This window comes from Phyllobates terribilis, unplaced genomic scaffold, assembly GCF_046119375.1.
Source record: "Phyllobates terribilis strain yellow unplaced genomic scaffold, ASM4611937v1 Scaffold_4__5_contigs__length_816908805, whole genome shotgun sequence".
Taxonomy (NCBI): domain Eukaryota; kingdom Metazoa; phylum Chordata; class Amphibia; order Anura; family Dendrobatidae; genus Phyllobates; species Phyllobates terribilis.
This window is the reverse complement of record NW_027362764.1, coordinates 360990194-361013795: the sequence shown is the minus strand read 5'-3', so window position 1 is coordinate 361013795 and position 23602 is coordinate 360990194. Positions and strand designations below refer to the sequence as shown.

The 23602-nt window shown below is 44.2% G+C and overlaps 1 protein-coding gene across 2 annotated transcripts in view; it reads left to right on the top strand.

The window, feature by feature from the left end:
* The window catches only part of COL15A1 (collagen type XV alpha 1 chain), a 904466-nt gene that overhangs the window by 553200 nt on the left and 327664 nt on the right, over window positions 1-23602 (top strand). For both annotated transcript variants that reach the window (XM_073678442.1, XM_073678441.1), the window contains exons 30-31: window positions 902-935; window positions 4767-4847. In XM_073678442.1, coding sequence (XP_073534543.1) covers window positions 902-935; window positions 4767-4847 — 115 coding nt within the window. The remainder of the gene's footprint in view (window positions 1-901; window positions 936-4766; window positions 4848-23602) is intronic.

The following is a 23602-nucleotide window of genomic DNA, read 5'->3' as shown; positions in this document are numbered from 1 at the left end:
GAATCTAGTTGATCCATTACTGCAAGTATGCAAATTGCATACTTGTGGTTAACATGATCGCCCATTTGCACTGGAAATAGAGGGGAACGTTGACATTTCTTAATCATGATAGTATGCAATGTGCAGTCACATAGAGTGAGAACCAACATTTATTTTGAGCTTGAAAGACCCCTTTTTAAAGGGCTTTTAAAACCTATATTTTTTTTTATAAAACAGCTCACTATGGTATAAAATATTGAAAATCGGTATCAAGTATACCATGACTAAGGCTATACCGAAACGCATATGTTTCTAGTTTCTTTGTGGCTTGTATGTCCAGCTAAACAGCGTTTTAGTTTTCCTAATATACTGTACATGAAGTTTTATACTTGCCCCTCATCACTGGAGGACTCCTTCTCTCATGATCATCTTGCTGCAGCCCTGTCCAGTTCCTGAAAGGAAAGGCAACACCAGATATAGGAGAACAACAACATTTACCCCAAGCAAAAATACAGATGGCAAATACAGATTCGAAAGGGAATCTGCTTTACTAATGAAATATGTGGTATGGCTGTATAAGAACTAAAACAATATTAAAAGTTATAATGAGTTATATTCACACCCTAACAAAGCACTTCCAGGCTAGTTTGAATGTGGCTTCAAAGCTTGATTTTCCGCATTGGCACATCGAATTACTACAAAACAGGCACCATTTTCATCATTGGTCATAGACTTATACACCATACCACTGGTTTCTTTAGTAATGTCTTTGACAGGTTCTTTTTGGACATAAAAAGTGATTGTAATAGATCAGTGCCCCGATTGCTGTAGCTTATTTATATCATAAGACCATATAGAACTAGTCTGAGTATTATTACTACTACTACTACAAACAATCTAAAATGAATCTTGTTTCACGCAGGTTCATACATCTGGAGAGGGGTCTCAAATATGTGGTACGTCAATTGATTATTACCTGAAAAATCAAAGAACATACAGTCTCCGGGAAATTGTACAGTACAGTCTTAGAGACCGGTAACAGGGAAGATGCATTTAGCGGCTTGTGTATAGTGTACAGTGTTACTATCCTGCCTTATCTACACTGTGCACCATTATTAGGAAATTATTTGTCTTCATGAGTAATTTTATTATTGAACAACTACAGTGCGGTCTGTCAATTCAAAGGGTTAATAAACATGAACCCTGAATATATAAGAAAGTAAAAGCGAGGTTTTTTTCTTTCTTAGGAGAATATATATGTGTGCAGAATAATTATGCAACTAAATGAAAGACGTAAATTTCCCCATTTCAAATGCTTAGTTTCAGCTGTTAAAGTAAGAATAATAACCAAACAACTCAAAATGTCCAAAAATACATTTATGACATTTTATAAAAAATCTCATTGACCAGTATAGCCACCATTATGTCAGTTTCTTAATTTGTGAGATGATCACATCTTTGGGCAGCACCAACCGCACCCTCCCAGACACTGTTTGGAGAGGTGTACTGTTTTCCTTCACCGTAAATTTCCCTTTTAAAAAGGACCCACAAGTTCTCAATTTAGTTTAGGGTGTCCCAATATCTTATTAATTTGAAGAGTGTTACATCCGTCTCTAAGACGTTTAGCAATTTTTTACTTTTTAGAGTCAGTTAAATCTCTTTTTTGGCCCATTTTGCCTGAGAAAAACAAGCTGCCTAATAATCCTGTACACCTTGATAAAAGTTACTGGTATCCTTAAGTCTCATCCTCCCTCATGACAAATACCCATCACCTGATCTTTTTCATCCAATAACCATTCAAGTTTATGCAGCTTGGGGTTGAAAACATGCATAAAAGTAATGATGTGGTCAAAATTGTCACTTGCCTAATGATTCTGCACACAGTGTAGTTATTATTTTGCTTGCCTTTTAATAATGGCTTTACTGCTTGTGCTTTCTTAATTTATTCAGACCAAGAGACTGTATACCAAAAGTTTAAAGGGAACCTGTCAGCTAAAAAAAAAAAACAAGCCATGTGTATCTGCAGACATAGTGGTAAATAGCATTTTAAACATGTCTGAATGGCTTACTAGATGGATGACTGCACAGATAAAATGAAGTTCTATTCTCCCTCCAGCTTCTCACTTCCAGTCATTTGGGCGGCACAGGGGACAATGAACTCACACCACATACTGCATAGTGAGCACACTAGCGCATTGTACCCACTCCTCCTGCATTGACTGACTGCTCTGCAGCATTTCTGCAGGTAAATAGCATTCTTTAGTTGACAGTTTCCCTTTAAATATTTTAGGACATTAAGAAAAATATATGGATATATTTGTTCTACCACCACTAATGTATTCAATATTCTGCTTATAAGGGTATGGCCACACTTTTAGTATTTAATCAGTATTTTACCTCAGCATTTGTGAGACAAAGCCAGGAGTGGATCAATCAGAGAAAAAGTATAATAGAAACACATCACCACTCTGTATTTATCACCCACTCCTGGTTTTGACTTACAAATACTGATGTAAAATACTGACCTAATACTTAATGTGTGAACGTGGTCTAATATGGACTTACAGAACCAGTACTCTAGTATCAGTGAAAAGTTTAGACACACCTGTTCATGCATGATGTCCTTTTTTATGATACATTAGGAATTTCCATGAGTTAGCTCCGTTATGAAGTATTAATATGCTTTAATATTGAAATTGAACCTAGCTATTGTGCAAGGATAATTATAATATACAGTAACAGTCAAAAGTTTGTACAAGCTTGCCTGTTCTTGCAGTGATTTACCTTGTTCTTACTGGAAAGTGCACATTAAACATTGAGACAAAAGAGAGCACAGCCATGAAGAACACCTATGGAAATAATGAGTAAAGAAGCACATGTGAAACAAAACAAAATGTGTTAACTCTTATATTTCTTAATATATTCCCCTTTTACTCTGCTGACTGCGTTACATACCCTTGGTATTTTCTTAAGCCGCTTCATCCGGTAGTCCCATGGAATGGCTGTTGTGCCTTGAATTTGGAATAAATTACCAACAATGTCAGCAGCAAGGCACCTCCACACCATCACACCTCACCCTCCATGCACTCATATAGAAACCATATTCTCACCTTTTCTGCCTCTCACAAACACATGGCAATTGGTACCAAAAATCTCAAATTTCTCTTTTTTGCATCAATTTGACCATAAGAGCCTGCTTCTGGCAGTCTCCTCTGGACAGTTGATGTTGAGACGCATCTACTACTTGATGTCTGTGCATCAATTATGAGGGCTGTTATCTGAGGTGCGGTTCATTTATGGTTCCTTATCCTTTGTATTAGAGGTAATTCTTGGTCTTCCTTTCCCAGGGCAATCCTCATGATAAGCAGTTTCATTATAGTGATTGTTTTTATGACTGTACTACAGGATGCCTTTCAAGTTCTAGCAATTTTCTGGTTCGACTTACCATTGTGTCTTAAAGTAAAGATGGTCTGTTGTTTCTCTATAGCTAGTTGAGTAATTGTTGCCATATTCTGGTTAAGAACAGCTGTAGAATATGGCTCAACACTGTATGGAACTGTGTACCAACACTGACTCAAAACACACCTGATGGTCGCATACACTTTCTGAAGGCCGAAGATTCGATACCACAAATTAACTTTTGAAGAGGTATATCTGTTCATTGGAAGATATTCCATGTGACTACCTAATGAAGCTGCTTGAGAGATAGCAAGTGCGTATAAAGTTGTGACCATTGTAAACGGGGTGTTCTTAGAGAAATCTGGAATCCGGTTTCTATTCTGGCTTGCTTTACATGTGTTTTTTACTCCTTGTTTCAATATGTGTCAATTTGTTATTTTGCTGCCTTTACCTACATCTACAATGTGCACATTCCAATAAGAACAAGGAAAACCAATGCATTAACAGACGTGTCCAAACTTTTGACCCTTGCTGTATATTTGGTTGTAAGTTTGCAAGCACGTCCCCTTCTCCTGTTAATTGTAGAATATTGTGTTATTCTGTAATATCGTATATTGCTTGTCCATGTCCCCTCTGAATTGTAATGTTCTGCAAAATATGCCGGCACTATAGAATTAAAAGTATTATTGTTAGAACTGTCATTGAACAATACCTAGGTTACGTTTTTAAATTGAAAACATAATATTATGTAATGTGGCTAACTCATGCAATTTACAAATGTATCGTAAAAAAACTAAAAATTTATACGGACACTCGTGTAGTTACGTAATTCTTATGTAATCGGAGCCTATGATCATGCATGCCCATTGAGCTCAGTTTTAGACACAGCACAATATTGTAAACATCTCAACGATAGCTCTATCCTTTGTTTGAAATCCTTCTTGGCCAGGTAGTAAAATCATATGATAAAGGACCAAAAAAAGATATTTACTGTAGATTACTGAGATCTGTCATCAAGAGAAATTCCTTGTATTTTTTTGATGAGTCTTATTTATTTTTCCCCAAAATGTTTACAGTGTTAAAAACAAATGCATTTGATGCAGATTTTAACTTTAATCAAAACACAATTGTTTTTAACGCTTTGTAAACTATTTTTTAAAAAGTAAAAAAGCTCATCATAAAGTATTTGTGTAAAGGAAATTTCTGTTGATGACATCTTGCATAAACATACTCCTTTTCTAGTTTATTGTGTGATCACACAGTTCACATACAGGTTATTTGAAAAATTCCAGAGTGTCTAATCTAATGAAGAACTTAATAAATGTAAAGAATTTACTTTGATCTAGTTTGGGGAATTAACAGACATCATATGCTTTATTTGTACACAGATTTTAAAGGAGAAAAAGGGTCATTTGGTCTCCCAGGGTCTAAAGGCGATAAAGGAGATGTTGGCCCCCCCGGACCTCCAGGTGTGTAGATGTTAATAACTTGCAAAACCCTATACAATATATGAATTTTACATGGGTCATGTCAATCAATTGTCTATAGAAAGGGAGTCTGTCAGTCGGATCAACCCTCCTAAGCTATCTATATGGATATATAAATCATAGAAAGTAGAATAAAATGATACCTTGATATTTGCAATCTGATGTCTTATTCCAAAGAAATCCATGGTTTTTTTTAATATGTAAATAGATATCTCTGAGAATCTGCCCCTATGGCTTATTGTAAATGAAAGGCGGAGTTACTAGTGTGAAACATGTACATTTGGAGAGCATATTGTCCATCATTACATATCTCATACTGGTAACTAAAGTTTAATTTGTTTTTATTAAAAATTCCATAAAACATCCAAAATAGTCCAAAAGCAAAACACCTGTACACACATGTACTAAGGGTACTACATGCGACAGAAACGCGTGGGTGATGGTGTTTCGCTTTTGGACTGTTATGGAATTTTTGTGGAATCTTTAATATGAATGAATAAGGCTTCAGGTGATTTTATCCATGTAACTAGATCCATCTCTATTTCATTTACTTGTCTTCCCACCTGAGCAGTGGTGTTGACCCAAGTTCTGGATAATTACAGACTGTGGTGAGCTGGCTATTCATTTCTTTTACAATAAGATCTGAAGGCAGATTCCCAGAAAGATCTATGCCCGGCCCATAGCTCTTAGCAGCTCATTTACATATTAAGACAAAATATGGACTTCTCTGGAATAAGACATCGTATTGCAGATAGATATACTCCGGGTGGGTTTATGGCACATAATAAGTGTTGGCTGTTATCGTAATGGCCTCCCATTACGATAACGATGGCCTCCCATAGAGCAGAATGACCCCTCACTACTTGTCAGCACTTTTGATGATAATGTAGGATCTATTTTTTAGTCCTGAAAGTGCTAGCCTTCCTTTATTGTTAAGAATGTGTTGGATCTTTATCTTCAGTTATTTATGGTTATGAATTACTTGACAACCACAGAAGAAAATGTATCAATATCACTGCCCCTATGGTGGGTCGGGTTAAAATTAGCTTTGCGTTTTAAAGTAGAATCAATAGCTAGATGGGATGAGTTTTTGTTTTTCCCTGGGACTCAAAGTGTCTGTGGATTCTGTTTGACCCAAACGGAAATATATTTTACATAGAGGTAAGCCGATTGAATCATGAATGTTCTAATTGGAGTCAAATTTCCTGCAACCTTGGTTCCACACAAATTCTAACAATCTGTGATTCGTTTGGATCTGCAAAAAAAAATACCTCTCGCCAATTCACACTTGCTGTTGACTCAGTGATCAGGCTAAAAGAATTATGTGTGGCAGAATGTGCTTTCCTATCTGTCAGATCACATGATGTAGCACAGCCAGTGCTATAGGTAGTATAAGGGTCCATGCCCACGAAGCATTTTTCAAGCGTTTTTGCTGGGGAATTTTTGCAGCGGAAACACTTGGGAAACGCTTGGTAAGTCTTTGCCCATGGTCCCCTATGTAATTCCACAATTGCAATGCCCATGCTGCGGAATTTTCCGCAGCGTTTTTGATGTGTGGAAAATTCCGCAGCATGTCCATTATTTGTGCGTTTACGCATGCGGAATTGCCATCTACAATGCAGTAGAAAACGCAAGGAAATTCCGCATGGGCAAAACACGCGAAAAACGCATGTCAAATTCCGCACGCGTTTTTCCGGGCAAGGACATGCAGAAATGAAGCGGAAATTTTCTGCTTCATTTCTGCATCGTGGGCACATAGCCTAAAACATAGGGGCCAGCCAAGGAATGCCATTTTATGCCTGTGATGTGTAGGGATAGGAGCGCTCAGAGCAGACATAATAGGGATAGAAAAAGGCCTAATGTAATTGTGGTTTACTACTTCATTGCTGATGTACCTGATGTCAGCAATAGCCTATATTTGTGAATAGAAATCCAAGATTCAAGTGATATACAGTGAACTTTTCTTGCAGTCTCATAATCACTACTTATTGTGCGACTGTGAATTAATACATACTCTAAATACCGCACATCCAGGGGCGGACATACTGCCGGTGCAGCTGCACAGGGGCCCCGGAGGAGAGGGGGCTCGATCAGCTGCTGCAATGTCTGGCTCTCTCATAGAGCCAGCAGCTGCATCTATACTAAGAAGAGCGGAAGGGGGCCTGTACCTGAGACAGGGGCCTGCACTCTTCAGAATATGTTAGAAGGGTCCCCTTCCTCTCCTCTTAGATGACGCTGCCTCTACTCTATAATGCAGTAGCATGGGATTCCTGGACACGCCCCGGCCTCTCAGCGTCGTTCAGGCACAGGCAGGATGAAGCAGGCCTGGTAAGTATGGCTGCTGTTCTCAGCCAATCCTGTCTGCCTCCTCTTAACAGCCTCTGAGTAGTCAGTGTATCTGACAACTCTCCTTCCTTTTGAACAGTTCTGACTACTGAACTGCCTGCCCAATATTCACATGAGCTATTACACCAATCCCTCTGCCCCCATGTAGCTACCTCTACCCCCTGCACTGAGGAGGCTTTAGTGGAAAACCGCTGCACTTACCCATTCACAAGCAGTAGCTGCAGTGTGAATGCTGCCTGAATGGCCAGTTTCCCAATAACCCCCCCTCCAGTACAGGGGGTGGTAAGTTGCTACAGGGGGGGAAGTTGATGTGATGGCCGATGTTCACATGGGTCAGGAAGCTCAGAACTTCTCAGGAGGAAGGAGGGAAGTGTCAGATTCACTGACTGCTCGGAGGCTGCTCCCTGCAGCTATCAGAGGTAGTGAGGAGGCCGGAGACAGGACTGACAGCTGCAGATCTGGCCTGTAGTGATGATGGATGAACAGAAGACCACCATGATGGAGCAAAGCACCTGCCCGAGGGCTATCATATGTAAGTATGTGTACTGTATATACCTGTGCAGTGTTTATATGTATCAATGTGTATAGTATATGTATGTGTGTATACACACACTGATAACAGCAGTACATTATATATATATATATATATATATATATATATACACACACACACAGTACAGACCAAAAGTTTGGACACACCTTCTCATTTAAAGATTTTTCTGTATTTTCATGACTTTGAAAATTGTACATTCACACTGAAGGCATCAAAACTATGAATTAACACATGTGGGATTATATACTTAACAAAAAAGTGTGAAACAACTGAAAATATGTCTTATATTCTAGGTTCTTCAAAGTAGCCACCTTTTGCTTTGATGACTGCTTTGCACACTCTTGGCATTCTCTTGATGAGCTTCAAGAGGTAGTCACTGGAAATGGTCTTCCAACAATCTTGAAGGAGTTCCCAGAGATGCTTAGCGCTTGTTGGCCCTTTTGCCTTCACTCTGCGGTCCAGCTCACCCCAAACCATCTCGATTGGGTTCAGGTCTGGTGACTGTGGAGGCCAGGTCATCTGGCGTAGCACCCCATCACTCTCCCTCTTGGTCAAATAGCCCTTACAGAGCCTGGAGGTGTGTTTGGGGTCATTTTCCTGTTGAAAAATAAATGATGATCCAACTAAACGCAAACCGGATGGAATAGCATGCCGCTGCAAGATGCTGTGGTAGCCATGCTGGTTCAGTATGCCTTCAATTTTGAATAAATCCCCAACAGTGTCACCAGTAAAGCACCCCCACACCATCACACCTCCTCCTCCATGCTTCACGGTGGGAACCAGGCATGTAGAGTCCATCCGTTCACCTTTTCTGCGTCGCACAAAGACACGGTGGTTGGAACCAAAGATCTCAAATTTGGACTCATCAGACCAAAGCACAGATTTCTACTGGTCTAATGTCCAATCCTTGTGTTCTTTAGCCCAAACAAGTCTCTTCTGCTTGTTACCTGTCCTTAGCAGTGGTTTCCTACCAGCTATTTTACCATGAAGACCTGCTGCACAAAGTCTCCTCTTAACAGTTGTTGAAGAGATGTGTCTGCTGCTAGAACTCTGTGTGGCATTGACCTGGTCTCTAATCTGAGCTGCTGTTAACCTGCGATTTCTGAGGCTGGTGACTCAGATAAACTTATCCTCAGAAGCAGAGGTGACTCTTGGTCTTCCTTTCCTGGGGCGGTCCTCGTGTGAGCCAGTTTCTTTGTAGCGCTTGATGGTTTTTGCAACTACACTTGGGGACACTTTCAAAGTTTGCCCAATTTTTCGGACTGACTGACTTTCATTTCTTAAAGTAATGATGGCCACTCGTTTTTCTTTACTTAGCTGCTTTTTTCTTGCCATAATACAAATTCTAACAGTCTATTCAGTAGGACTATCAGCTGTGTATCCACCTGACTTCTGCACAACACAACTGATGGTCCCAACCCCATTCATAAGGCAAGAAATCCCACTTATTAAACCTGACAGGGCACACCTGTGAAGTGAAAACCATTTCCGGTGACTACCTCTTGAAGCTCATCAAGAGAATGCCAAGAGTGTGCAAAGCAGTCATCAAAACAAAAGGTGGCTACTTTGAAGAACCCAGAATATAAGACATATTTTCAGTTGTTTCACACTTTTTTGTTAAGTATATAATTCCACATGTGTTAATTCATAGTTTTGATGCCTTCAGTGTGAATGTGCAATTTTCAAAGTCATGAAAATACAGAAAAATCTTTAAATGAGAAGGTGTGTCCAAACTTTTGGTCTGTACTGTGTGTATATATATATATCTATATCTATATCTATCTCTATATCTCTATATACACATATACATATACATACATACATACAGTACATACACACACACACACACACACCTACATACATACATACACATATACACACACCTGGGTGTACAGTAGTTTTGTGTGTGTATAATATACATATGTCTAAGGGGTAAATATCGCTTAAGGGTTTTTTTCCGGGGGTAGACAAATTGCCAGTGCAGCTGCATCAGGCAGGGAGGTGGAGAGGGGCCCACTGATGACAGGGAACATTTCAGCTAGATGTGCATCCTCCTGCAATGCACTCCAATTTGCGGCCATGACTGGGGGCAGTGACGTCATGCGCGATGGTGGAGACACCAAAGTCAGATGGCGGCTCCAGCTCCTGGTCAGCTTGGTCACCATAAAAGGAAGGGGGCCCAAAAACATTTCTTGCACAGGGGCCCCAAGCTGTCTGTGTCCGTCCCTGCGTACATCCCATGACCATACTGTCCTTGTTGCCAGATGTTCACTACAGGTCTACTGCTACTTCGCAATCTAGTATTTTAGGTTTCATCAAATTCTTTCATTTTATTTGAACGCCATAATTAAAAAAATAATAAGAATAAGAGGTTAAGGTTTTGCAACTGTTTGACTAGTCGCATTTAACAATTGTAGGTGCAACAACAATACTGCTGGCTGTTGCCACAAATTACTGTATTTTTGGACCATAGGACTCACTTTTTTTCCCCTCAAATTTGGGAGGAAATGGGGAGTGTGTCTTATGGTCCCTACGTAGCCTACCAAGGAGTTGCGGTGGTGGTGGAGCAGGATCGCAGGAAGCAGGGTGCCTCCATTGCCTCCCATAGGAACCCGGCGGCGGCAGCAGAAACGGTGAGATACTGCGGGGCGATGTCAGCAGTCAGGCAGAGCGGCATGCGCTGTTTTTCCAGTGCCCGTGGCCATCTTCCTGAAGATGTGATCTACAGGGATATGGCCGCCCAAGCCAGCGAATGTGCAGACTGGGAACTCAACGGCCATCATATTCTAGAAATAGAGCTGGAAGCAGTGGTTGTCCATTGCCTTGGTCCATGGAAAGGCCCAGGAAAAAATTATCTTCAGCAGATTCAAGACCAACTGGCATATCATTGACTTGACTACCTTCCAGACACCACTATCAGACCAGATCATTGTCAACAGCAGTTTCCCACATTGCAGCTGAAATCATAGCCTTTGCTTCAGTACCAACCCTGCGAGGACTACTGAGAATTATTGGAGTTAACAATCATCCATCTAGAAGAATTTCATTCAGAGCTCCAGCTGAACTGCACTGAGCCAGATGGATGGCAAAGGCCATCTATGTGCTAAAAATGTGGAGTCCGTTCGTGCTGACAAATGAGGAAGAAAAGGCTATCACAGACATCTGTCAGTTCACTATTTTGATCTATGTGAAGACGTGGTTCCTGGTGCCGTCAGCTCCATGCATTGCTCTACATGTGCTCAAGGACATCTATCTGAACAAGGAACAGAACAACTCAGTATCAGAAGTAGTGATGAAGAAGATGAAAAGACACTTATGGTACTTGTCCGAGGAACTGATCGCTCTATCCTTCTTTGATGATGCTGTGTCAAATGACACAAAATGTCTGATGGTGATAGCCCTACAAACACTAGCTGCAGAACATCCTCCCAAGAAGATAATTGCCGATTCATCATCAGGTGTAACAAAGAACCTGAAAGACTTTGCCGCTCAGAAAACCTACAGGTTCTTTAGCATCACCGGCATGTCATCTCGGTTCCTCTCCAAAGATGTAGATCTATGGTCGGCATATGAAGGCTACCAGGCTGCCAAGAAAACAGTCAGTGGTATGAGAGTGACTAATGATACTGCAGAACGAGAAGTAGCACTGATGCAAGAATATAACAAGTTGCACACAACAAATGAAGAACAGAAACAATTTCTCCTGTTCGTAGTCAAATAATATTGAGAATGATATGGAGATAGAATGAAAAAGACACTCATGGACAGCAAACAATAAGTGACGCTATCAAACAAGTATTTAACTGTCAGGTAACAAAAGTAACCGTTTTTGTTGAGAAATAAAAATGATTTGTAATGTAATCATACTGGTTAATTTTTACCAAGATATGTTCAAACGACTACATATCTTGATTGGTAGGGATCTGTAAAATTTGAATAGATTTTTAAAATGTTTGTAGACTATTTATTATTTTACCCAAATGAATCATTTCAGAGCATGCCCCATCAAAAAATTGAAAATTTTAATTTTTGCTTTGCATTAAGGACCACCCTAGTTGTCATGCTGCCCCAGCTGCCCAGTAAAAGAGGGAGCAAGGCGCTAAAGCACCATGGGTGGTCCCAAGCCAGTATGATGGCTACTACTGGCCACCGCGCCGACGAACTGAGCACACCAAAGCCAGCTCAAAGGAGCTCCCTGACAATACACGGGTGGTTTGCTCACTGTACCATTAGAGACTGAAGCGATGTATAAATGTTCTTAACCTGAGCACCACCTGCATGATGAGGTATTTGAATGCAAAGCACAAGTTGCAGTGGAGTACACACGTGAAAAAACAGGAAAAATCGGAGCCTCCTCCTGCTCCCTTTTCTGCTACGGTCTAGGCCTTTTCATCCCTCTCCTGAGTAACAGGGCCACCTGGCTCCCCGCAAAGAGAAGACGTGACAGCACCACCACCAGCAGTGTCACCAAGCATCTCCACACCATCCCATTGAAGCGTACAGCCCCCAAACACACAATACGTTGGGATCATGGGAACCACAGTACATGGTTTCCAGTTGCCACTACTTTTCCAGGAGGGCCATCCCTACACTGCACGAACATGCTGCGGACAAAATCAGGTGTGCACTGTGAAGCGCCATCAGTGGAAAGGTCATAACTAGTGTTGAGCGAGCACTAAAATGCTCGGGTGCTCGAAGTTCGGGCCGAGCTCACCGTGATACTCGGGTGCTCGACCCGAGCAACGAGCCCAATGTTAGTCTATGGGAGACCAGAGCATTTTTGCGGCGGCACCCCTGGCAGTCTGTAGAAAGCCTAAAAAGTGCCCAAAACGATAGGGACAGTGCTCAAAAGACATGAGAACAGCATGTGCATCGCCCCAGGAAGCATTTCTGACCCCCAGGTCACTGCTGTCAACAACGTGGTCAGAGGTATTAAGCCACTTTAACGGGCTCACAATAAAACGTTCAAAAACGAAAATGAAACGGTTTTCCTGTGAAATATGTTAAGGAACTTTCTTTCCAGGGTAAAGACTTGTGTATAAGGTAAAATAAATGACCAAAAACAAAAATACTCCTCCACACCTTGGGCTATGTTCACAAGTAGCATTTTTTATGCGTTTTTGCACTTTTGTATTGCTTTCAACCGTGACAAATGCATTCACCGGGATGTGACACATGCATACAGTGCTGAAAAGACATGGGAACAGCATGGGGAAGACCCCTGGAAGCATCTCTGACACCCAGGTCACTGCCTAAAAGTGTGCCCATCAGAAGTGATCCTTTCCGCATCAGAAGATGTAGACTTGCAACTATCCCCGTGCAAGTCCATGTCCCAGGGCAGTGTTCAAATATACCTCCCCCATTCCTTGCAATAAGTATGCTGCCTGCCACCCACCCACCCCCAGGCTGCAATACCATACTGCTAGCTTGCTTGCACTTGAAATGGGGCCTTTTAGTTTAGAGGAGGCCGAAGCTGGCCACTACCTCATGGCTGCTTCGGCAGCGAGGTATCCATACTCAGTCCCCAGCCGCCCAGCGGCCGGGTGTCCATACTCGGTCCCCAGCCGCCCCGCGGCCGGGTGTCCACACATGGTCCCCAGCCGCCTAGGGGCGGCCGGGTGTCCATAAACGGTCCCCAGCCGCCCCTATTTCTCCTTGAAACTTCCCCGACACTTTACTTAGCCTGGCCTGCTTTAGGGCAGCATTGGACGGCCCACCAGAGAACCAGACTCCTCTGGTGGGCCCTGGCTTCTCCATCAGGGGAGTTGAGAGTGCCAAGGTGAGGAGCATGATGATGATGATAGAAGTTAGCGTCTGCTTTGTTTTCTTGGAATGCAAGTACATTGTATGTAGTAGCGGCTAGGCCTGAGGTGGTCAGCGTTTTGGCGCATATCCTACCTCCTCCGAGGATTGCTGGATGTTTTCCTGCTACTATCCCAGTTCTATGACTCCCGTTAAAACAAAGCTTCAGGTGATGAATGATGGATGAGGTGGTGGCAAAGGAGAAAGAGCAGGAGGAACAGGGACCATTCACATCAATATCAGGCCAGTCAACCACACATGTCTTGTAGGATATGTTTCTGTACCAAAAGGAGCGGTTCGGTTACACAGTTATAGGGCATGCAGTGAATGCAATGCCTAACAAAAATGTTGAGGCACTCCAATGCCCCTTGGAAGTGACATGGAGGTCAGAGGGCCTTAACTAAACCGTTTTTTACATTTATAGCAACTGGGTCTCCTGTGCACTGTTGGCCTAATCAGTGAATGGAAGGCTTTCCAAAAATTATGAGGAACTGCAATGCTCCCAGACGTGGATTACAGCATACTAAAAACCTTCTACCCATTATTGGGGAGTGCGTCTCCCTTAGTGTTCGCCTATGCATTGAAAAGCAAAAGCTGACTAAAATTAGGAGGAAATGCAATGCCCGTTGGAAGAATGGTGGAGGTCACAGTGGAATAAAAAGACAATATCAATGCCCCTTGGAAAAGTGGTGGAGGTCGCAGTAGCTTAACAAGACGGTTTTAATGCCCCTTGGAAGAGACTTGGAGGTTGCAGTAGCTTAACAAGATGGTTTTAATGCCCCTTGGAAGAGACGTGGAGGTTGCAGTGGAATAAAAAGACAATATCAATGCCCCTGGGAAAAGTGGTGGAGGTTGCAGTAGCTTAACAAGATTGTTTTAATGCCCCTTGGAAGAGGTGTGGAGGTTGCAGTAGCTTAACAAGATGCTTTTAATGCCCCTTGGAAGAATGGTGGAGGTCGCAGTAGCTTAACAAGACCGTTTTAATGCCCCTTGGAAGAGACGTGGAGGTTGCAGTAGCTTAACAAGACGGTTTTAATGCCCCTTGGAAGAATGGTGGAGGTCGCAGTGGAATAAAAAGACAATATCAATGCCCCTGGGAAAAGTGGTGGAGGTTGCAGTAGCTTAACAAGACGGTTTTAATGCTCCTTGGAAGAGACTTGGAGGTTGCAGTAGCTTAACAAGATGGTTTTAATGCCCCTTGGAAGAGACGTGGAGGTTGCAGTAGCTTAACAAGATGGTTTTAATGCCCCTTGGAAGAGACGTGGATGTCGCAGTGGAATAAAAAGACAATATCAATGCCCCTGGGAAAAGTGGTGGAGGTCGCAGTAGCTTAACAAGACGGTTTTAATGCCCCTTGGAAGAATGGTGGAGGTCGCAGTGGAATAAAAAGACAATATCAATGCCCCAGGGAAAAGTGGTGGAGGTCGCAGTAGCTTAACAAGACGGTTTTAATGCCCCTTGGAAGAGACGTGGAGGTTGCAGTAGCTTAACAAGATGCTTTTAATGCCCCTTGGAAGAGACGTGGAGGTTGCAGTAGCTTAACAAGACGCTTTTAATGCCCCTTGGAAGAGACGTGGAGGTTGCAGTAGCTTAACAAGACGGTTTTAATGCCCCTTGGAAGAGACATGGAGGTCGCAGTGGAATAAAAAGACAATATCAATGCCCCTGGGAAAAGTGGTGGAGGTCGCAGTAGCTTAACAAGATGGTTTTAATGCCCCTTGGAAGAGACGTGGAGGTTGCAGTAGCTTAACAAGACGGTTTAAATGCCCATTGGAAGAGCCATGCAGTACAGCATCTTAAAAACATTATTCCCATTATTGAGGAGTGGGTCTCCCATAGTCTTTGCCTATGCCTTCCAAGAAAAAGCTGCCAAAAATTAGGACGGAGGAACTTGCAATGCTGGCAACACGGACCAAGGTCACCCTGGTGGTATAGTGGTGTTGGAGGCTGAGGATAAGGAGAAGAGCAATATTCAGCCGAAATGAGGAAGCGTATACCCATGTGTGGGTGTGAAGCGGTGCATGGGAATACACCTCCCGAAATAGCACAGTGGATTTGACTTTGTTACTCTGCTGTCATTTGGTGGTGATGAGAAGTCTGGCCCAATCCAGCCCTTGTTCATTTTGATAAGGGTCAGCTTGTCAGCATTATCAGTTGACAGGCGAGTGCGCTTATCTGTTATAATTCCCCCAGCGGCACTAAAAACACACTCCAATAACACGCTAGCGGCAGGGTAGGCCAGGACATCCAAGGCGTACAGACCGAGTTCATTCCAAGTGTCCAGCTTGGATACCCATTAATTAAAAGGCACAGAGGAATCACGGAGGACGCTGGTATGGTCGGCTAGGTACTCCCTCACCATCTTTTGAAACTTTCCACTCCTTGTGAGAGTACCCCGCGCCTCAGGACCTGTAAGCTGGGCGGGTCTCAGAAAACTGTCCCAGAATGTTGACAGTGTTCCCCTGCCTCTGCTGGATTGGAGTTGCTTCTCTCTCGCCTGTACACCTTGGTTGGCCAACGAACTGTGACCTCTGCCGCTAGCGTGTTCAGATGGGAATTTTTTTAATAGTTCTGTAGCAAGGGCCTTCTGGTACTGCCCCATTTTTGTAGACCTCTCCACCTCAGGAATAAGAGAGTGTAAGTTCTCCTTGTAGCGGGGGTCTAAAAGTGTCACCAACCAGTAATGACTGTCACCCAACATTTTGACAACGCGAGGGTCACGGTTAAGGCAGCGTAACATAAAGTCAGCCATGCGTGCCAGACTGGTAACGGGCAAGACTTCCGTGTCCTCACCAAGATGACGACTGACCATGCTCTCCTCCTCCTCTCCCCTGTCCTCAGGCCACCCACGCTGAAAAGACGGTATGACAGTTGTACAGGTACTACCGTCTACAGCGCATGATACCAGCTCCTGTTCTTCCTCCTCCTCCTCCTCTCCCTCATTGTCCCCCAATGCACGTTGGGATGAGATGAGGCTGGGCTGTGTGTAATCGCCCGCTATGCCTTCTTGATCCATCTCATCATACTCTGGCTGCAATGCCTCCTCTTTAATTCTCTGCAGAGAGCGTTGAAAAAGACAGACAAGTGGGATGCTGACGCTAATGATGGCGTCATCGCCACTCACCATCTTGGTGGACTCCTCAAAGTTTGTCAGGATGGTACATATGTCAGACATCCAGGTCCACTCCTGAGGTCTTATGTGTGGAGTCTGACCTGAATATCGACGGCCTTGTTGCAGCTGGTACTCCACAACTGCTCTCTTCTGCTCACAAATCCCTTGCAACATGTGGAGGGTAGAGTTCCAATGTGTGGGGACATCACACACCAGTCGGTGTGCCGGAAGCTGCAAACGCTGCTGCAACACAGCAAGGGCGGCGGAAGCTGTAGCCGACTTTCGAAAATGAGCTGACAGGTGGCGTACTTTGACGAGCAGATCTGGCAACTCGGAGTACGATTTAAGAAACTGCTGAACCACAAGGCTAAGTACATGAGCCAGGCATGGTACGTGTGTGATCTCGCCTCGCCTCAGAGCCGGCACCAGGTTACGGCCATTGTCACACACGACCATACCTAGATGTAGGTTCAGCGGTCTCAGCCACAGATCTGCCTGCTCTTTCAGAGCTGTCCACAACTCACAAGCAGTGTGAGGTTTCTCACCTAAGCTTATGAGTTTCAGCACAGCCTGTTGCTGCTTGGCTGAGGCAGTACTGCAGTGCTTCCAGCTTGCAACTGATGTGGTGATATCTGAGATGGAGGCTGAACATGAGGAGGAGGAGGAGGAGGAGGATGATGCGCAGGAGCTGTACACTGTGGGGGCAACTCTGACTGACATAGGTCCCGCAATCCTCGGTGTGGGGAGGATGTGTTACGTCCCAAGGTCCGACTGGGTCCCGGCTTCCACTATGTTTACCCAGTGTGCCGTCAGGGAGATGTACCGTCCCTGGCCACAAGCACTTGTCCACGTGTCCGTTGTCAGGTGGACTCTCCCAGTAACTGCGTTGTTGAGGGCACGGCAGATGCTTTGGGACACGTGCTTGTGTAGTGCGGGGATGGCACACCGGGCAAAATAGTGTCGGCTGGGGACCGAGTACCGAGGGACGGCCACCGCCATAAGGTTGCAGAAGGATTCGGTCTCCACCAGCCTAAAAGGCAGCATTTCCCACGCAAGCAGTCGTGAAATGTGCGAATTTAGGACTGTGGCCTGTGGGGCGTTGGCTGCGAATTTGCGCTTTCGTTCAAAGCCCTGGGATATGGACAATTGAACGCTGTGATGGGACGTGGACGTTGATGCTGTTTCTTGAGAAACTTCCATAACAAGTGAAGACTGAGAGGAGGGGGCATCTTCGCATGCAGTATGGACAGGGGATTGCCTTGCACGCACAACAGTGGGTTCTATCACACACACAACAGTGGAAGAAGCAGTGGTGACACCCGCTGACACTGGTCGTGGACCCTGGGGTTCGCCGCACAAAGTCAGGTGCTTTGCTGCCATGTGCCTGATCATGCTGGTGGTGGTCAGGCTGGTAGGTTTGTCACCCCTGCTGATGCTGGCATGGCAGGTGGTACAAATGGCCTTTTTGGGGTTATCAGCAGAGTCTTTAAAAAAATTCCAGACTCTGGAAGACCTACCGGTTGTACTGGCAACGTCCCTCGTGTTGGTGTTACGGGGAACTGTTGCCCGCCTTCTGTGTGCGGCCCCACACTTCTTCCTGCCTGTTGAGGTACTCTGCCTCCCTCCCCCTGTGTGCTGCTGGCCTCGCTCTGCGTGTCCTCCTGCCACGTTGGGTCAGTTACTAGATCATCCACCACCTCCTCCTCTTCCACTTGCACACCACGATCCTCCTCCTCACTTCGTGGCAATTGTGTTTCATCATCGTCCACCTCTTGTGACAAATTGCCAGCGTCGACTTCCTGTGGCCGTGGCTGTTCAAATATTTGGGCATCGCTACATGGGATCTCCTCTTCCACCACTTCAAGCGGAGCAGGCGAGGGGCACAAATATGGAAATGGACCAGTGAACAGCTCTTCAGAGTGTCCAAGTGTGGGATCAGTTGCTGTCTGACGACACTCGGCATGGTGGGAGGAAGGAGCATCAGGGTGAGGAGGAGTATGCGGTCGAGACTCATGGCTACTAAAACTTGACTGTGTGGAAGACAGACCGGAGGTGGTGGTGCCCAGGTAACTGGAAGTATTATCTGCTATCCAATTAATACCCTGTTCACACTGATCAGTTCACAATACTGGTGGTGTAGTGTGCTTCCCTAGTAATTCGGTCAAGAAGTGGGAGCGAGAAGATATGGCTGTAGGTTGTGGCACATTTTCACCTTGGCCACGGCCCCGTCCTCTACACGCACCATCACCAGAACGTCCAGTTCCACGTCCCTTGCCACGCACCTTGCTCATTGTAAATGAAGTAAAATAGCTTACACTCGCACTATCAATGGAAAAAGGGTAATAAAAAGGAGATTTGAACCGTGGAAGAGGAAAACAACAGTTCTATTTGTCTGGCCTATACCAGAATCTTTTGAACAGATATATTTGTGACTGAACAGTCACGGAGACACTATTACTGTTTTTTTTTACGGCAAAAAATGCCAAAAGCAGGATAATACAGAGATTTTACCTGTGGAACTGCAAAACCACAGTTCTATTTTTCTGGCCTACAGCAGACTCTTTTAAACAGATATATTGGTGTCTGACCAGTCAGCGAGACACTGTTACAGGTTTTTTTACGGCAAAAAATGCCAAAAACAGGATAATACGGAGATTTGACCCATGGAACTGCAAAACCACAGTTCTATTTTTCTGGCCTACATCAGAAAGAGCGCCAAGCATGCAGGGCGGAGACCCGAGCTCCCGCCCGAGTACCCGGAAATGCTCGGTGCTCGCCGAACATCCCGAGTAGCGTGATGCTCGGGCGAGTAACGAGCAGTGTTGAGCATGCTCGCTCAACACTAGTCATAACCACCAATACATGGACCAGTAAGTACGGGTAGGAACTTTATATCTCTCTAACTCTCCCTTGGGTAAATGTTGTGGCAGCTGGGCCTGAGGCCGAAAGCTTTTTGTTGCATGTCCTACCTCCACAGAGGATTACTCAATGTTTTATGGATGTTTCTCTGTCTATGTTTCCTTCGCCTCCTACTCCGCTTCCTACAATGCCTCCTCATCCGGTCAGTGTAACACCTGCACCACAAACTTCAGCACAGCATGTGGTAAACTACATCAGGCTGTTTGAAACTCATCTGTTTGTGGGAAAAATCCCACACCGCGCAGGAGCTGTGGACTGGGATCAAAGAACAGACAGATGTGTGGTTGGTGCCAATAAACCTCAAACCCAGCCTGGTGGCATGCGATAATGGGCGAAATCTCATAGCAACTCTGGGCTTAGCCGGTTTGATGCACAACCCTTGCCTGGTGCATGTGCTGATTTTGGTGGTGTAGCGCTTCCTTAATTACACAGAAATGTCAGAACTGCTGCTGAAAGTGCAGGCTTTCTGTGCACGCTTTCAGTGTTTTCACCCTGCCGCTGCTCGCCTGTCTGCGCTGCAGCGTCACTTCCACCCTCCCGCTCACATGTGACTTACCCACAAGGTGGAACTCCTCATTGCATATGCTGGAGAGACTGTTTTAGACTGGTACAGAGAAAGATTTGTACATATCAATCCATTGTAGTTAATACAAGTGGAAATGATTCATATGTTTCATGAGTCCTATTGGGTAATTGCTATATCTATTACACATAAATTGGAGGTATTAAAATGGGTACTGTCCAATCTCTGCAAGACTTGTGCTGTAAGTTAGTCTTGCAGAGGATAAATCAGATAAGTTATCAAATTATTTGATAAAGGGAGGCAATATTTCCTTAACTGCCCTCTGGGTAAAAGTAGTGGTGGCTGGGTCTGAGGCGGAAAGCATTTTGGCGCATGTCCTACCACCACCGAGGCGAAGATTGCTGGATGTTTCTCTGTCCATGTTGCCTCCTCTTCCTCCACCACCTCCTTATCTTGTCATTGTAACACTTGCACAACCAACTTCAGCACAGCCAGGGGGAAACAGCAGGCTGTTTTGAAAATCATATGTTTGTTGGAAATATCCCACACTATGCAGAAGCCGTGGATGGGGATCAAAATAACAGACATATGTGTGGTTGGTGCCGACAAACCTTAAGCCCCGTCTGGAGGTGTGCAATAATGAGCGAAATCACGTAGCAGCTCTGGACCTAGCTGGATTGAAGCACATCTCTTGCCTGGCGCATGTGCTGAATTTGGTGGTGCAGAGCTTCCTTAAAGTACACCTGTCAGCAGGATTGTGCTCAGTAAACTCCATACTCTGTAAGGTGGGTGACATTAAACTGATTATGATATGATAACTTGGTTGATGACATCCATCCTGTGGTTGTGGAATCTTTACTTTCAGTTAGGAGATAATGATATGCCCGTGATTTGGGGCAGCCAGTAGGGGGCACTCTATCTGGTGCTCTGTTTAAATATTCATCTGTATGCTCGTATGACAGCTCACTGTGCCTTCACTGACCTGTCTCCTATTTTACCTAGCCACAGACTTCTAGATGCATTATGTAGGCATCAAATTAATCAGTGTAACGGCGCCCACTTGGCAGTGTATGTAGCCGAGTTGCCCAGATTGTTACAAGTTCTGATTACTGCGTGGCCACCCTGCTTGATCCCTGCTAAAAGTACAACGTGCCATCCTTACTCCCGTCACTAGAGCGTGACCTGAAAATGCAGGAATACAAGCGCACGCTGGTAGACGCACTACTGACTGCATCCTCACCTGACAACATGGGCTCAGTGGAAGCACAAGGCAGAGGAGGATGAAGTCGCCAAAGCAGGTGGGGCATCGGAACCACCTTGGAAGGAGGGTTAGCATGGCAGAAATGTGTTAAACCTAATGAGCACACTGCAACATCCAGCACCACAATCTGATACGGTCCCTATTAGCATGAGGCAGCATTTTGGTTATGCCTCTGTAGCAATTTACTCGAGATTAATCGGATAGACACTAAAAAAGGTATAGGTAGACAATTTAAAACACCTGTGTTAAGCTAGACAGACTGCAGCCAGAAAACAGAACCCAAACACCCAGAGAAAAGGGGTGTCTCCTGTGGCTCGGCAGAAAGATAAGTAGAACACAAAACACAAGCTAAAGGGATCAAATCCATGAGCATGACAGTTACAACGACATGGTGGAAGAGTATGTGTACACATGTCTCCATATACTGAGTGATTGGTCTGGCCCATTTAACTTCTTTGTCTCCGAATTGGACACATGACCTGAGCTTTCCCTTTATGCCTTGGAGGTGCTGGTCTGCCCTGCGGAAAGTATACTATCAGAACATGTGTTTAGCATGGCAGGAGGTGTGATCACAGACAGCGCCTGTCCACAGCCAACATGGGCAAGCTTACATTCATTAAAATGAACCAGCCGTGGATCCCACAGGACTTGTCTGTACCTTTTGGCTGAATACAGAAGTATACTAGTCGCAACCAGCCATTGATAGAGCAAACAAACTGCGGTTGATTCTGTTTTCCATTCACAATGTTTTGGGGCCTACCCAAATTAAAATAAAAAAAGAGGAAGTTTAACAGAGTACACCCACACAGCCTGCTTTGCAGAGTATCTCCACAGAGGCTTTTTTCAGAGTACTTCCACAGGTTTTTTGGCACAGGATTCCCACAGACACGGTTGCAGAGTAGAAAATTTTGTTTTTATGCAAAAGTACTCTCACAAATATGGGTGCAGAATATAGCTATTTTTTAGGCCCACAACTTGTACAGACACAGCAGCAGAGTATAATTATTTTTAGGCACATTACTTGTACAGGCACTGTTGCAGTGTACACACAAGGCTTTTTGGCACTGTATTCCCACTGAGACACGTGCAGAGTACACAGAAGTTTTTTTTGCAGAATGCACAGTCTAATTCTGTCCCACACCCCAGCTGCGTCCTGTCCCTATGCTAATGAGAACAGAATGGTGGTGGCACTCGTGATCCGGCATTTATACAGGCCGGGACACGTGGTGCGCCAGATAATCAAAGCCATGGCAATATTTGGCATGGCTTTGATGGCTCAAGAAGTGCCCACAGCCTAAAAGTTTGTTGAATGGCTGCACTGCAGCCTTTCCCCAAACTTTATTAGGCATCTGAACCCGAACAATAAAACGGGCATCTGGTAAAAAGTCCGTGTTTGAGGTTCAGTACCGGACTTTAGGTGTCCAGTACGAACCCTGAAATTTACAGTTTGTTTTGCTCATCCCTATAAATAAGTAGATAGTAATAGTACATATAAATAACATAATTATTTAACACTAGTTAACAATAGTTAACACTATTTTGATAAAAAAAACTTTAAAGCTATCCCACCGAGACAAGGTGTACCCAATAGGGATGATCCTATACTGTCTCTAGCATTAAAACCTCACCTTATGTCAGCCGACTTCAATATAGATAAATGCAGAGCAGGACAGTGGTCCGACTTTTCACATATCTGCCATGGGAAGCTACAGTATATATATATATAAAACATACCTGTCTCAAAAAGGGGGGATGGGTGGGTCGTTAATCTGTTTGCACAAAGTACAATAAACTACAGCAAAGGAAAGGAAATGAGACAGAGCATATATTGGTATACGTGCAATGTGTAAGAGCACATTCACATTATCTCAATTTCAAAGAAAAAAAAACAAGAAAAAAACAAAATTTGCATATACCCTGTAGCAAAGTAAATAGTGTGATGGCTTGGTTCCAGGATTCCATCTGGTGACCTTTAACTGTGTGGTGGGTTTCCCTCTCTGCTGGGCTACAGTCATTTTTGTCTTTGTCCAAGTGCTGATGGTTTCTTTTGTCTCGGTTTTCCTTTCTCGGTTGGCTTCTCTCCAGGTGTTTTCCATTTTCCCTTTTGACTCTGTCCTATCAGATTTTGGGATGGGCTTTAAATGTTCACCCTTCACTTACCTCACTCGCTGGCTATGCTTCCATGTAGATTGGTGTTTGGAGTTCGCTAGGGGTTTACCTT